The sequence below is a fragment of the Trematomus bernacchii genome, unplaced genomic scaffold (assembly GCF_902827165.1).
Source record: "Trematomus bernacchii unplaced genomic scaffold, fTreBer1.1, whole genome shotgun sequence".
NCBI classification, from domain to species: domain Eukaryota; kingdom Metazoa; phylum Chordata; class Actinopteri; order Perciformes; family Nototheniidae; genus Trematomus; species Trematomus bernacchii.
In genome coordinates, this window is record NW_022987608.1 from 2,278,933 (window position 1) to 2,295,798 (window position 16,866).

The 16,866-nt window shown below is 38.6% G+C and overlaps 2 protein-coding genes across 2 annotated transcripts in view; both read right to left on the reverse strand.

Annotated features, from left to right (window-relative positions):
* Positions 1–286: 286 nt before the first annotated feature.
* Positions 287–14,539, reverse strand: pwp1 (PWP1 homolog, endonuclein). The gene is made up of 15 exons (XM_034131564.1): positions 14,326–14,539; positions 13,330–13,388; positions 13,024–13,199; positions 12,866–12,951; positions 11,944–12,040; positions 11,477–11,587; positions 10,763–10,893; positions 10,052–10,125; positions 8,543–8,639; positions 8,391–8,452; positions 7,644–7,755; positions 6,595–6,685; positions 5,758–5,879; positions 3,897–4,002; positions 287–931 (listed from the first exon to the last, which is right to left on the reverse strand). The coding sequence occupies exons 1-15, from the start codon at positions 14,389–14,391 to the stop codon at positions 834–836; spliced, it is 1,488 nt and encodes a 495-aa protein (XP_033987455.1). The 5' UTR covers positions 14,392–14,539; the 3' UTR covers positions 287–833.
* Positions 14,540–15,277: 738 nt separating this feature from the next.
* Positions 15,278–16,866, reverse strand: part of ano6 (anoctamin 6) — a 29,694-nt gene continuing 28,105 nt past the window's right edge. Inside the window, 1 exon segment of the mRNA XM_034131383.1 lies at positions 15,278–16,866. This exon segment is cut by the window's right edge and continues 220 nt beyond it. The gene's annotated coding sequence lies outside the window, so the exon portion shown is untranslated.

Genomic DNA, 16,866 nt, shown 5'->3' on the forward strand with positions numbered 1-16,866 from the left:
AATTGATTGTGGCATCTCAACCGTGTGGTCAGATCGTGGCCCGTGACATGTCTTGTGAATTCTCCGGCCGAAGCTCCAAATAAACCGTCATTGTTTGCCATCAAAGCTCCAGCTCTCCATCGTGTCTCTCTGAGTCCTGACTCCTATTGCTTCAGAAGTTTCCCCCACAGTTACCACTACTTAGAAAAGCTCTCTCCACTTAATTAATTTGATCGATATATCAATGTATTATCCATTTAAGACATAATTAATCATCATCTGTAACTCTACAAAAAAAAGGTTTACACATTTTTAAACTGTATTTATTTATTGAATATACAGCATGTTAATGAGTCCACTATGTTTCAATACTGGTGCCAGATGCTAGTATACAGACTTCTTTAAACATTTTATTTGACCATTGAACATTACCAGAAAACCCAGGTATGCACGTGTGAAAATAGTTTTTGTAGCATATAACAACAAAAGGAAAACTGAAAGAGATCTCAAAGTAATTCAAATATCTGAATCACTGCGTCCACATTAAACATCTTAGATATATTCACTCATGAATATAACGCTTTGTCTTTTATTAACACATCTATGAGTGTGCAAAGCAGCTGTTGTTATGTGTGTAGCGAGACAAGCTGAACACGTTTCTTCAGGTGTTTTCCGTCTAGTTTACATTCTCTCCACCTTCCAAATTCTTCAGGAATGCAGCTTCGTTTGTTCCAATCCTTTCCCCCCCCTTTCTCTGCACTCTGAGAACACAGCGACAGCAGGGCAGCCGGATGTGTTCTCAGGCGTTTCTCAGTTTTATTCATGTGTTCAGGTTGCCGATTCATCCGGAAGCGTCACTCGGAGACTTCCATCTCTCCCGAGGCTGCAGCGCTGGAAGCCTGGGACCCCGTGTTCGCCACCATGCGCTCTCGACCGCCAAACACCTCAGTCACTAAATCAAATCAAATCAAATCAAGGTTTATTTATAAAGCACATTTAAAAGCGATTTTTGGTCGGGCCAAAGTGCTGTACATGTAATAACTACAATCACATAAAAACACATTTCTATAATCACAATAAAAGACAATAAATAAAACACAGGGAAAAGTCAGGAGTCGTGCTACGCTCTGACTAAAAGGCCAGGGAGAAGAAGTGTGTCTTAAGAGTAGATTTAAAAACCCCTAGGGTCTGGGCCGACCTCACATGGAGGGGCAGAGTGTTCCAGAGCCTCGGACAACCAATCACAATAACACACAGGCATTATTGATTTGACAACTCGATGAATAAGCAGTGATCGTAAACGGTATATTGCCTAATCTACAGTAAATACACATATATTTAACTCTATGCATTACATCAGTGCTTCTCAAAGTGTGGTCTGCGGAGCACTGGTGGTCCATGAGCGCCCCCTAGTGGTCCCTGAGTATATTGGTAACATTTCACATTTGAAATACATTTATTTATTTAAGTTTTCCACACTCTCGCGGGAATATCTCCGCAATGGAGCGAGCTTAACTTTCACTATATATACTTTCTATATTGCATGATATAGCCCAGCGCAACACCTTCGTCACACATGTTGACACTTGTTTGTACCATTTTCAAGTGATTTGTAATCTGTTCTAGAAAAACAATGTGTTTTATTAGATTTCAAGAAGCATATAAAACAAACAATGGATGTCTTTTATGAACATTTATCCATGCTGAAAGTAGATTTAGATGTGTTAGGAGTGAGATAGAGATTATTATCTAATATATGCATCCAATGAAGCATTGCATGAAGTCTGTTGATGATCAGAGGCTGTTGTTGGGGCTGCATAAACGTTTTTTGTATTTTGTTTTGAAAATCCACAGCGGAGGTTTGTGTCTTACTACACGCGGTGTATTTTGCATATCTCTCAGTAGCCAACGATCTGTGAGTCTGTTGGCTCGGACATAAACTCCGTGATAACTTTTACATTTCATAAGAGGTGTAAAACCTGTGAGCATTTTAAATCGCATTTGAACGAAAGGCTTATATAATCTGTAGTTGTATTGTTGATTTATTGTGTGAACGAGGCGATGTAGAGAAGGTTAAGCTGTCATTATTAGGCTGTGATGTACTGTTGGAGTGGTAAGCAGGCCTATTGTTTTTAGATATTTGTGGAGTCAGGTGGTCCGTGAGTGTTTTTATTGGTTAAGTGGCCCTTGGTATGAAAAGGTTTGAGAAACACTGCATTACATTAATGCACAACAATATTTTTGTATTACTGCTGATTTCTATTCCATATTTTATTCCATTCCATTGCAATGTAAATACTGTTATATTTTACTATATATTTTACATTTTTCTATAGTTCTCTACTGTACCTCTGTTTTTCATTCTTGTTTTTATGCACCACGACATCAAGTCAAATTCCTCGTGCGTGTAAACCTACCTGGTAATAAACCTGTTTCTGATTCTGATTTGGCAGACGCAAAAAACAAGTACAAAGAAACAGTAACAGATATGAAGCTCAGCGCAAGTTCAACCAGGAAGACCCTCTTTACTCATTCATTTACTATGCTACGTTACCACTCTCTCTCCTCTCAATAAGTGATCGGGGGCGTCACTCCCCAGCTTAACCAATCACTTCGCTCTATTCCCACAAGCCTATCATAGCGCTCCGCTAACCCTTTAAAATCTGCTCTCCCCCCTCTGTCAGCTGTCATTTCAGGTGACTCAACGCAACCCTCCTCCACCCCTTTTTTCACCTCCTGTCCCTCTGAATCCAGGGTCAAGCTAAGCCCCTCCCCTTCAGACCGAACCCAACTATCCATTCCACCACCACCAGTGTCTAGACCCCGGGGGTTTTCATCGGATCGGTTCTCCTCTCCCGAATGATACTCCCGCACTACAGGGCCTAATCGCCAAAACTCCATTACATTCATTTGTGTATTTCTGGCAATAAATATGTATTCTTACATCAAAACCGTCTCTCCTGATTGAAAAACGATTGTCCAACGTTGAGGGATATTTTTGACTTTTTGAAGTGGGTTGTATATCTATCAGGGTATATGCAGGAATCCTGAAGTCAGATGTAAGACCTTTTAAGACCTTTTTTAAGACCCTTTCCATACATTTTAAGACCTCATCGCCACTTTGAGTTCTAACCGGTTACATTGGCGACACACTTTACCTCACATTGACTATATACAGTATTGATTGTCCTTCCTCCTTATCTTCCAACCATTTGGACACAAACTTGCATTTCCCCATAACGATGTTGTTTAACAACCGGCGTAAACGGAGCTTGGCGCGCTATCAAGCAGTGAGCGTGCGATGTCCTGTTCAGATGACGTAATACCTTGGAAAATGCCGTTTAATACTTTTTAATAGCCTTCATTTTCGCTAAATTGATTTATCAACTTTTAATACTTTTTAAGACCCCGCGGACACCCTGGATAATAGTCAATGCATTGCAGTTAATTGGGTTAATTGGCAAGGAGAATGAGCAACGAACTGCCGTGGTGGGGGCAACAATAAAACTTATTTTAAATACAAGTTTAAGTGTACGCAGAATGTAAGATATTTTCACTGCTTTACCTTGCAGTTCTTCAATTATGAAACCTAAAGGGTGGGGTTTCATACTTGAATTGTGTGCCTTTACTGTGACATGTAACCTTTGCAGACCATTTACATGCACACAAACCTATAAAGCACACTACAGGAAAGAAAAAACTCCAAAAAGTGATCTATGCTGTGTTCAAAGCAGCCAGACAAAAACAGTAATATTAACTCCCACATGGTAACAGTTCATATTCACTGTTCGGAACATGGTTGTGGTGATAGATGATGACACCCTCCCTATGTTGTTATGAACCGTCTACATCTAACTCAATCCAAACTTCCTGAAAGGGTGTGATGTAAAGAATTATAAAAAACAAAGAAACTATACCTGCTGCAACATCACTGATATCCCAAACCCTCAAGCCTTCCTTCTGTCCTCCGAAGGCGTAGACGAAGGGGTGATCAGGGCAACACGACGCACAGAACAGCACACCCTGTTGGAAAGGAAGTCATTATTATTTATTTTAAAACCTCAACCTTCTCGATGGCAGGATATAGTCTCGAATGTAGGTTGGGCTACAAGGGATGTGAGAAGCAAGTTTATCCATTATAAAATTGTGCATAGATATTATTTTACACCCCTGAAATGGTTTAAAATGGGCTTAACTCAGGAGAATAAATGTTGGAAATGTAATAGAGAAGTGGGCACATTTCGTCATGCTCTATGGGATTGCCCAAGGGTACTGCCTTTTTGGAAGGTGGTATTAAAAAACCTTGAAGGGTGGCTCAGAAAACCTCTACCAGAATCGCCACAGCTCTGTTTGCTAGGGGACAAGTCTCTTGTGCCACCAGGCAGGGCCGTTTCTTCCTATAGGCGGACTATGCAGATGCATAGGGCCCCTGCGGCCACTAGGGGGCCCCCGAGCTGAAAATTCAGGTTCAGCCTCAATATATTTGGGGAGAATTAAAATGTGCCGTCTTTAGGAGGCGTGTGGTGCAGTGGATAGGGCCTTGGTGTTGGGATCAGGGGGTCACAGGTTCAAACCCCACTGCAGTCAGCATGTCGTTGTGTCCCTGGGACATTTCACCCCAAATTGCTCCTGAGGGGATTGTCCACAGTATTGAGTATGTAAGTCGCTTTGGATAAAAGCGTCTAACAAGTGACATGTAATGTTTATTTGTAGACAGCCAAGCCCCCTCCTGTGTTCGGTGAAGCATTATATGCTTAAATATCTAATGTAGGATATAAACTGCAACGATAGCAAAGCTGTGGCTTGTGTTTGTGGGGTAATAAAGTCCAAATCATCGTTGGGCTGTCACCCAATGAGTGACGTCTGAGGAAGATGAAAAATGTAAATTGAACATTGTTGAGAAAATGCTGCATCTCTTGCATTTATTGACGTAGAGGAGCCATATTGTTTACCCTTTTTAATATAATTTTTTGTACGTTTCAATTGCTTGGTTTTCGTGAAATTAGCCTGTTTTCCTCTTAAAGTGTAACAGACTGATGCGTCTCCACAGATCATCTTAAAGGCTTCGGACTCCCCCCCATTGTAGTTAAAACAGCTTCTTGCATAGGGCCACCAAAAAGCTAGAAACTGCCCTGCCACCAGGCCTTACTAAATCAGAACTTAGAATGACTTTAACAGGTTTTATTGTAGCTCCCAGGCTTATTCTGCGCAAGAGCCCACATAAGGGTGCATTGTCCTAGGGAGGGTACAGGGTACTAGGGGACAGGAAGTATATCTGTATATGTGTAGATGTATATATACGTGGATGATATTTGTTGTAAATGTGTATCTACATGCTTTACGTTGATGTATGTATGAGTTTGTGCGCATATGTATGCAGGCATGTGTGTGTGTAAGAAGAATTGGGATGCCGGGATTAAGTTGGATGCCTTTGGTTATGTTACATTACATTACATGTCACTTGTTAGACGCTTTTATCCAAAGCGACTTACATACTCAATACTGTGGGCAAACCCCACAGGAGCAATTTGGGGTGAAGTGTCTCAGGGACACAACGACATGCTGACTGCAGTGGGGTTTGAACCTATGACCCCCTGATCTGAACACCAACGCACAACCCACTGCACCACACGCCTCCCTGTGTTTATGTCTGTTCTGCATTTATGTATAAAATGGGAAAAATGTAATACAAATCTTAATGACAAATGAAACCCTCAAACTTCATATAAGACTGTGGGTGGGAGAAACATTGTGAGATCTGAATAGGAGAGCTCTTACCATTTTCATATCCCTCGAGTGCACCAGGTTGGGTTTGTTGCCCAAAATGTCCCAAATCTTAACGTGTTTGTCGGCTGACGAGGTGACCAGGCATCCTTTGATCTGGCTGCTGAGGTCCAAACCTGCACGAATGTTATCATGATCATTGTACAGTCAGTCAATGTGCCTTTAAAACACATTCATTTGACCATGAACAAAACCTATAAAAAGCATGTATTAAACATTTTACTGACAATTTCTCGAGACATACAAATCACCTAAATGCAAATTACATCATGTCAGAAGATAAAGCCTATAGTTAGAACTGGTTTCAGATTACCCTGTGTTTGTCCTACATTTTATGGTATTTTATTTTTACTTAAAAATGTTACTTTACGTTTTTACTGTATTTTTACTGTCTTTTTATCTATTTTATTTCACGTTCCATCATATAGCCTTTTATAATTTTCTTGTCATTTTAACTATCTTTTACAGTGTGATCTATGTTTGTTAATCTGTAAAGCCCATTGAGACAAACTTGTTTAGCGATATTGGGCTGTATAAATAAACTTTGATTTGATTTGAAGATAAGCCTGCAGGCTAAAATGGGTTTCACTCTGTGTGTTCGTCAAAATGTTTTCCAAGATTGTCTAAAAGTAAAGTAACCCCATGTTTCTCTGGTGTCTTCCAACAATGTTAACACATCATTTCACCCTTCCTTAGTGACTCACCACACAGTCTCACATCATTTGTACTGATTTAACAATGTTCTACTGCACGGATACAACAAGTGTAGAAACAAAGCTACGTTTTTTTTTCTATTGAAGGTGAACAGTTGTTCCACAAACTTCTACCTACCCGACACTTCTGCATCGTGAGCCTTCAGTGTGAACAGGGGTTTGTCTGAGCGTGCGTCCAGACAGTAGATAAATCCATCCTCTGTGCTGGCCTGAACACAAACACACACTTAAAACACTGAGCTGGTGAATCAACAAGGTGTGTTACAGTACACCATGACTATTTAAGGTTACGGTTATTTATATAGCACATCTCAGACACAAAGGCAATTCAAAGGGGCTTCACATAGGCGTTAACACACAAAAAGGGAGAAAGTAGTTCAAAACAGACATTGTAAATACACATAATGCTGCAAGAAGTGCTGTTAAAACATAGTTAAATGATCTGGAGAAGCAGCATTAATGAGCACGGTTTTCAGCCACGACTTACAGAGCAGAATCTCTGACATATATTGGGGTCGCAGTCTATTTAGAGCTTTATAAGTTAAAAGTTCAAGTAGGGCTGTGCAATTAATCGTATTTTAATCGCAATTACGATTTTGGCCTGCCACAATTACGAAAACAACATAATCGAAAAAAACGATTATTTTGCTTTGCTAGGTTGTGACAGTGTACTACAACATATTTGATCTAATACATTTTTGTCTCATTTATTTGTATTTATCATATTTATATATGTTTAGTAGCTTGGGGAAGTGCGCTATTTTGATATTATTTATTTAAATGTATCATTTATTTTATTTATTTTTGTATTGGTTTTTCAGTTGAATTATACGTTCAGGGTAATCAACAGTTAAAAAGATACTGTTCAAATTATTATTTGAATTTGTTTTAAAGTTCAATAAATTGATGTTTTCAAAGTCAATGAATAATCGTATTTAATAATCGTGATATCAATTATTGACCCAAATAATCGTGATTATGATTTTTGCCATAATCGCACAGCCCTAAGTTGAAGTCTATGCTTTGAGTGATAGGTAGCTAGTGCAGAGCTCTGAGAACGGGGGTGTTGTGTTTATTTCTTCTCAAAACTCTTCCTGTTAAAAGTTGTATAAGTAGGAACATGGATGGATGGATGGGGTATTCCCAGTGCAGATTTAGAGCACCTACCAGGAAGTTGTACGGGGAGAAGTGGTTCCAGGCCAGACGCTCCACCTGCCCGCTGAACCTCCAGGTCCGGTTGCTGTTGTCTGGACTCCGGCAGTCGTACAGAACAGCCGTCCTGAAAAGAGAACATTTTTGTAACTCATTGTGAAGGTGAATCTGTTTATCTCCTATCACCTCATTCTACAAATGAATGATAATATGGCGCATTTCCACTACAGGTTTTTAGCGTGGCTCGGATCGCTCTTTTTTGCTTTTCCACTAGGGGTAGTACAGGCTCACGGGTACTTTTTTTTTAGAACCACCTCAGTCGAGTTTCCAAGCGAGCTGAAAATAGGCTTTGCTAGTGACGTAAAACACTGCCGACCGCTGATTGGTCAGAGAGAATCGTCACAGTTCTTGCGCGAGACAGTCCCCAGGCGTCGCATAAGCATCATTTTTAAAACAGACGTGCTACCGTCAGCAAGTATTTCTAATTTCAACAAAGTATTTTTAATTCCAACAAGGTACAATATACAGACTTTCCAGCAGTGTAGAGAAAGACAAAAAAAACTGAAGAGTGCTTATAGTGCCGTCAAGGACCACAACGGCCGGAGTGGTTCCAGTAGGAAAACATGCCTACACTGCGTGGTTACTATAGTTACTACCTTCGTTACTAACGGTAATGGAAACGCAGCTTAAAGTGAGCCGAACCGAGCCATGGCGAGCCGCGCTAAAACCTGTAGTGGAAATGCGGCTATAGATCACACTTACTTATCATAAGAGCCTGATATCAGAGTCTGGGCCTCAAATGGATGGAATGATAACGTCTGAACCTAAAGGATGGAAAAGAAAGTGGAAATGATTGTAATGACAGATAATCACTGTGAAGTACATCCGTTATAATTATTTTCCATTTTGAATACCTTATCAGTGTGCCTGCGCAGAGTAGTGGCTGGTTTGCCTTGAGTGAGATCCCACAACACCACGGTGTCGTCAGCTGATCCACTGGCCAGCACATTTCTAACGGGAGAGAAGGGTTGTTTCACAGATGAGTTTACATATACACTGTCCCGTATATAAAACCTTGTATAAAGAGTCTAATTACGTGTATATTTGATAAGCATAATGTGCAATTGTTGTTAGAGCCATCTTCACTGTACATTTTACATTTATATATTCAGTCTAATATGTAATATTCCATCGGTCACATACTTATGTAAATATAATACCTTGCTTTATATCTTGTTAATTTGTAAATTCAACATGTATATTTTCTACTTTCTTGTTTATTTCTTGTCTTTTAATGTGTATTGTACAGTCTTTTTATGCTGCTGCAACACAAACATTTACCAAATTGGGATAAAAAAAGTTACTTACTTTAATACAATTATTATGGTTAGAATATCAAGTTAAATGCTTTGGATTAAACTAACTGAATTATTGTTGGTTGATTTAGTTAATTAATAAGTCAATGTAAGTCTCTTTTTCCTGTCAATAAAAATGCGGTATAGTCTTTTGACCGCAATCTTTTTGTTGTATTGGAATATCCTGAGGACTACTTTTTTTACTCTTGAACTGGGGAAGTTTATGTTGCCGCCTGGATGGCTGAATAAATATTATTATTTGATGCAACGCTACAACGCTCTCAGCACGACTCATAACCCACAACCCAGACAAAGGAAAGTGGTTATTAATTTAAAGGGGACCTATCATGCAAAATTAACTTTCATAAAGATGTGTCCCCGGTGTGTCGGGGAACTCACGCAGCGTCAGAAAATAAAACCCTCTCTCTTTTCCTCCGTACCCAAATCTCTAAAAACCGGGCTACAACGGAGCTGATCCAGATTTGCGTCCGATATGACGTAATATCTGAAATGTGGACCCACGGCCCTATCAGAAACGTTGCTATCAGAAACAATGCCCGACTGTTTTGGACGTAATATGGTCGGTGTTTACATTAGCATGGCTAACACTCAGAGCTAACCTGTACTGGAGAGCATGTGTGTGAAGAAGCAGGAAATAAAAAGGAACTCACCTTGTGGTATAACCGGCAAGAGAGAAAGCCTTTGAGCTCCATACTGTTTCAGAAATAATCCTTGATAATCCATGATATGGCATTTCATCATTGCAGTATTTAGTTTAGACAGTAGCTGCCGGGTCCCGCATGAGCTCCGCCCCTCTTTTTATATTAATTTTATTATAAAGCTTTATACCCAAAATCAGCACTTTTGAAACAGGAAGTGAAATAGAGGGATATGAGGCATGGCTAGAATGGCTGATCTGTTTGGTATTTTGAGCAAAACACTTCATAGACATGATTTTATTTTTATATATCTGAGACCTATGCTATTGCCTAAAAATAGCATGATAGGTGACCTTTAAGGAAACGGACTAAAACGCCACAGCACAAATACTATAAGCACAATACTGACCTGAGCAGTTTGTTCCAGGATAAATCCAGCACTGCGTCTGTGTGGCCCTCCAAAGGCTCTGCTGCTGCCCCACCCTGGCATCAAGGAGAACAATGTGTTAATGACATCCAGCAAAGCAGGGAGAAAAATGTCTACTACTAATGGGGTCAAACATTTAAAAATAAATAGTCAAAAAATCCTAAAGAAATATAAAAATAATTCAATTTTGAAATTATTTTCATTATAAAAAAAACAACATTTTTGAAATAAACATGACTGTAAATATAAAAGTGTTGTGCAATACCTCTTCACATGTGCAATATACACTTATGTTTAATTAATAATGGTAATAATAAAAAAGCAGAAAATAATGCGAGAGAGCTGGGAGAAAAACTTCCACTACTGATGGGGTAATAAATAGTCCACATATCCTAAAAAAACATAAACAAATCATTCAATTTCCAATAGTTTTCATTATAAAAAACAAAATGTTTGCAATAAAAATGCCTGCAGTACCTCTCTACATGTGCACTATACACTTATGTGCAATTAATGCTGTAACGGCATAGATTTCCCCGCTGCGGGACAAATAAAGGATTTCTGAACAAACCCTTTTTCTAATAATTCCAGTCAAAAAGATGACGCTGTTATTCAAGGTCTCACAGTTGTTGAACAACAGCTCCCACTTTCACCATACTGAATCTAGTAAAGGACAGTGTAAAATGTAAATACCTTCTTGCCCTTCTTTTTCTTCTTGGCCGCCTTTTTGGTCCCCAGGGTGAAGGCGGGCTCTAAGCAGTCGACAACATCCAGGTCCCACACATCGATTTGGGGGGTCATGTTCCCCACAGCAGCGTAGTTACCTGACACACAGAGCACAGCAAGGTAAGGTAACAAACACAGTGGGACGTGCACATTAAAGGTCACCTATTATGCAAAATCCACTTCTTCATGTCTCTTCTACATCAACATGTGTCCCCTCTGTGTAAAGAGATTCTGAAAGTTTCAGGAAAAAAGATTCTCTCACTTTTTCTCCTGATCCATTTATATAAAAACTGAAAATGAGCTGATCAGATTTTGGCCACTTTGTGATGTCATAACGATTTTTTGGCTTGTGTAACCATTAGCCAATCACAAACCTCCTCCTTGAGCACCATTGTGTTCTTTTTAACCAAATCTCTCTCAGAGGGGCGTGGGGAGGGGCTCCTTATTTTCATCTGAAGTAACAGACAGAGAATCAGCACTTTGGAAACAGGGCTGAAACAGAGGGGATTATGGGATGCTGCAATGATCTGTTTGGTGTTTCAGCCAATCAGAGACAGGTTCTGGATATATCTGAGACCTATAATATATTGATGAAAAACAGTATAATAGGGGACCTTTAAATAGATCAAATTATATACTTTATTCTGGCTGTTCACATGGAATAAAACTGAATCTTCTTACCGGCTCCTTCTCCGGGGCTGGGGTCAAAGTTGAGCCACTCGATGCACAGAGGGTACGCTGGCAGCAGAATATCGTGATGGACATACAGAGAGTCCTCATCCGAGTTATAAACTGTAAAGAAATCGCTTGTTAAATATATATTTCAGAAGTATACAATATAAAACGCTTCAGACAGAACCTATACATATTCTAAAATTAACATTAGATATCAGAATCAGAACAAGGTTTATTGCCAAGTAGGTTCACACATATGAGGAACTACCTTGGTATATATGGTGCATACGTAAACACAAGAGAGGTAGCTTGTATACAAATGTGGAAAATATTAGGAGGGTTGTGCAGAACTGGCAATACTTAATGTCAGGATCAGATATGTAGCTTGTGTTCTTAGCGAGAGCAACAGTTTCTACAAAATCTTCCTGTGGCTTCAGAATATTCCATGTCATGTCACGTATGAAGATTTTCACCATGGATCTCTAAATTGCAGACGTCCTTCTCCGCCCGGCCGGTCATGATCAGATTGTCACTGGGTTTGATTTGGAAGTCTTCCCGCTCGTACTGGTCCTAAAAGACAACAAAGATGAACGTAAACTGAACATCTAAGCTCTAATTTCATGGTTTTTCACTTTGCTTTAGACAAATGCCTCGCATGCATTCAGAGGTAACGCAGATTCAAAATATTGACTTGATAAATGAAGGTAAATTACTTTTCTAACATCAGAAAAACCATATCAAATCATCTGTTTCCAAACTCTCACACAGTGTAATTCAAGTCTCATGTTTCCAGTGCTATGCTCATTACTTCCTAAAACACAAGCATTTTGGCTTAAACTGTTTGGTCTCACACTCTTACAGGCGTTGTACCGATCTGTGTGAGCGCTGTTTCTGAGATTTTGATGATAATGCTCAAGTTGTGTGTGTGTGTGTGTGTGTGTGTGTGTGTGTGTGTGTGTGTGTGTGTGTGTGTGTGGTCAAGGGATGTTTAAGATGGCTCAGTAACCAGTAGTGTAAAAATATTGCAATACTGGGTCGTTTAAAACGGTACGATAACACATTTTATTTGTATTTGTTCTTCAAGAAGTGTTTACATTAGAGCCACGTTCATGAGTTGCCTAGATGTGTGACAGCTGTGTGTGTGTGTGTGTGTGTGTGTGACAGCTGTGTGTGTGTGTGTGTGTGTGTGTGTGTGTGCGTGTTCATCTGGCAATTAATTGATACACAAATGATCCTTTTATAAGTCAAGTATTGCATTAAATACAATCCTGTACTGGAATACTTATTTGTACTTAAATTGAATAGAATTGCATAGCTATACTTTCGTCAGGCTACAGGTACTACTTGACATAGGACTATAAGGAATCAGTTTGCAGGTTATTTAAAGGCTCTTACTGTGTCTTTGATGGTGATGTAGGGATCCTCCTCGTTACAGCTGTACACTGTCAGCCCAGCCAGACTGTCGCCCAGATTAGAGGTGGCTAAATTGAAGACAACACAGGGTAAATATACAGAATGATCAGAAATGAATCTGTAAACACCTCCTCACTCACCTGCATCCTCATCATCATATCTGTCCAGGCCGTACTCTGCCAGCTCGTCATCATCGTCCTTTCCATCCTCTTTCTTCTTCTTTGGGACGGCAGCTACGTCCTCCGCTGTATTACCATCGAGATTATCTTCACAAATGCCTTCATCGTCGTCTTCCTCTTCCTCGGCTGCTAGTTCCCTGATTCAGCAGACAAACAAAGACATATGTTTCAGCTTGTCCTAGAATATAAAAGTCATATTTTGGTGTATTCGGACAGATTTTGAACATAGATTCCTGCAGTGAGGTGAATTGTGTTATTCAAACTTACCCAATCTCCTCCCTTGCTTCACTAATGATGCGCGCAAGTTCTTCTTGGCTCAACTCAACCTGAAATGGAATTAAAAAATAGTCTTTATATGCTCATTAGTCTCTGGTTAGATGCAATAAAAAGAAAACAGATAGGGTGTATTAAAAATAGTGTTTTCTTATGGCATGTGTGGTTACAGTTCTAAATATATAGCATATGCATATTAGATAAGTTAAATAAAAAAAACGTGCGAGTTGGAAAAAGCTTTGATTTAATAAGCAAGGTCTCCAGTTTGTTCTTAGCTCTTTAGTAATAATACATACCTTAATACATCTATAGATATTGCGTGATAGCCACCATAGAAAACACGAGACAGCAACAAACACACGTCAAGCTGTCACTCAATTCAATTAAAATAGCTTTATTGGCATGACCATAATGACCTACAGTATTGCCAAAGCTTTGTACAATAACGACATAATTAATATGCATTTGGAATGTGTTCATATACATTTTGAACATTGAAAATTCATTTATTAAACAAAAACACAACAGAAAAAGTTAAAAGTGAGTTATTGATAAGTGTGCAGGATAATGCTGATAGTATATTCCTATACTACATTATTAATAAAATACAAATAGGCCTACAAATACATGAAATGCAGCTTTCTTTCATTTCCCCGAGTAAGATTTTCAGTTTTTCAAATAATTGAGGAGGCCTGTTATATAAATTAGAGAAGAATTTGGAGCATTGTTTGATAAACGCAAGGAAACCATTACTCTTTTAATTCGAGTTTTTACGTTATTTCCTGGCATTTAAACCGAGTTAGCTCTCCTTTATCATCGGTAACTACTGTCACTAAACAACTTGTCTTATATTAAATTACACAGCAGATTTGATCTTGTATAAAGTGAGTAATTATGTCGTAAATCGTAAAGTTTGGTCTTTTAGACGCATAGCTTGAGTGCCATGTTGACAAATTAGCCTAGCTAGCTAACGGTTGCTATGTTACTTACTTTGTCCGGCGTTTCCTTGGAGACGCCCCTCGCTACCCATCCGACACAGGTAATCTGCGCACTCATTTTGGAGAAAAAATGTGGTTTATCGTTCAAAAACAATCAAATATAGTAAAACGTGTCCAAACTGTTTCACTCCATGCACACAGGGGGCGTACATGTGAGTTAGAAAGGGTCCTGCGAGCATGTGGATGGCGTCAAAAGAGCGTTAACAAATCTGCCTGATCAAAAATGTAACGTCACATTAGGGGTATTTATATATATAGTCTATGGGGTAGACATGTAAAGTAATACAACAATTACATCAAATGAATAGATTTTAAAAAGACAAATACAGTTTCATATATCAGATTAAATATGTCTTTCTTAAATCAGCAAACAGAAAAGCTCTGCACCAAAACACAAACTACATCCCCCTTTTTTAAAATAATTATTCTCTTTTCAATTATTTTTAATTTGTATTTTAATTTTATAAAAAAATACATTTCTTTTCAGGTTTGTTTTAATCATTTTATTGTATTACAAATCATTTTAAATTTGTTATATTGATTATTATTGTAATTATTTTTCAATTATTTTAATCAAACAATTGAAACGAAGGTGCACAACCAGTGAAAAACTGTTGGCCCTATGTGTGTTTTTTATACTCACAATTCATTAACAGAAATTGCTTAAACAGCTGTTTTTGCTCACCTTTGCTTCGTTTTAATACGGGTAAATTGTGAATACAGAGGTGAAAGGTAAAGTGGTAAATAAAACACAAGGACACTTTTTTTATAAAACAGTTTTATGGTATGATAAAACCAATACAGGACAGAAATGCGTCATCATGTATTGCTGGTATATGATATTGTTTACATACATGGTGGTTAAAGTACCATTGTATTAATCACAATGCAAGGCAATAATACAGCAGAGGCATTAATTTAAGATTTCAGAAAATGACACAGGAGAGGATTAAATGACTGGGTTGCCTTTATATCACAGGATATTACTTGCAGATAAAACATTGTGCAGGGCAGGAACTCTGGAAGTAAAAAGTGGTATTTGAGGCACATGTGGCTACAGGTGAGTCCATGTCTATTATAACCCCTTTATCTCATCACTCATGTAACATTGTGAGATGTCACCTCAGCTAACAGAAAAAAACATCTCCATTAACAATCAACATTGCATAGCATAGTGGTTAATATATAATAATACTGATATTTCCCGACAGCATTAAACTAAAACGATCACTCTGTCGTGGCACTTGTTGGTTACGCGTGTGATAAAGATTTGAGCCCCCAGCATCAATGGACGGACTGAAACACACAGTACTGATATAGTCAAGCGAAAGATGAAAATGGAAGACAACATTTATATTCAATGTTCAAACAAAAAAAACAACAACTGTAAGTCCATACGCTTTCTGAGGCTTTTAAACTATACTGTACTTTAAGCCGACACTGATGAGTCCTACAAGTGCTATCACCAGCTTGAGGTTGGTGTCGTGGAGGATGACCTGGGTCAGGTACTTCTGTCGTTTGATCTGCTCTTTCACCCTGTACGGGACGTCGGGAATCACGTAGGACAGGACGAACTTCGTGAGGTAAACATCTTAACAGTCACTGGGCTCACAATAACTAATAATATAAATTATAAACACAATAATAATAATAATCATCTCCATTTCCCCTATTTTGTTTGTGTTATTTAGTGTGAAGCTACAAAGTGTGAGACACTGTTTTGATTTCCCTTAATCTCTTTGCTGTGGCATCAAAACAAGATTGCAAAGAAAACAGCAACATTACTTAAATCTAAACAGATTAAAATGTAATACTGGATTCAGATCTGAACAAACAGTATTAAACTCAAACACTTAAAGCTAGTGAGTTAAAAAAGTTTATCCCACACCTTGTGCATTTAGCTATATTATCTTGGTCAGTCTAAGGAAGGTTTTTGTGAGTGTGAGGACAGTGGTTTCTCCTTTCTTTTTTCACTAGCGTCATAAATGAACTTCAGACGTCTTCTTTCCTACTGGTTACTACACAATAATGGATGGATTACTGGACCAAACTCTCTGTGGCCCCCCCTGTACATCACATACAAAATGTCCAATTTAAATTACCAACCTGGAAGACACTCAAAAGGACCACAAATAGACTTTAAAAAGAGGGTAAAAAAACACAGAAAGATCAAATGCAATGACAAACAAACAAAGAGAAACAAAACAAATACAAAGCGACATGTAACAACTAAAAAAAGGGATATATTAGCACATAAAAACAAGTAGACCACAAAGAGACAACGCCACAGAAAGATGCATAACGACTACAAATAAAAACATAAAAACAACAACAAGTGCCGGAACTCCCATAGGAAAGCTGAAGGGGCCTTTTTCATATCTGTGCCCAGGAGGTCATTGTTCATTTTCCATCACAAATGTCCATTCATTGTCCTAATTTGTCACTGGTTTACAAGGAAATAGTCGGTATAAAACCCCAGATGAGATGAAGTGCTAAAAAAACAGTGTATTCATTCATATATGTACAGTATGGT

What these genes read in the sequence shown, in the direction of transcription:
- pwp1 (XM_034131564.1), bottom strand. Translation starts at nt 14,391, where the DNA reads ATGAGTGCGCAGATTACCTGTGTCGGATGGGTAGCGAGGGGCGTCTCC. An exon ending in ACATCACCATCAAAGACACA is followed by an intron (nt 12,041 to 12,865) that starts GTAAGAGCCTTT and finishes GTTGTCTTTTAG; the next exon opens with GACCAGTACGAGCGGGAAGA. An exon ending in TCACGATGCAGAAGTGTCGG is followed by an intron (nt 5,880 to 6,594) that starts GTAGGTAGAAGT and finishes ACATTCGTGCAG; the next exon opens with GTTTGGACCTCAGCAGCCAG.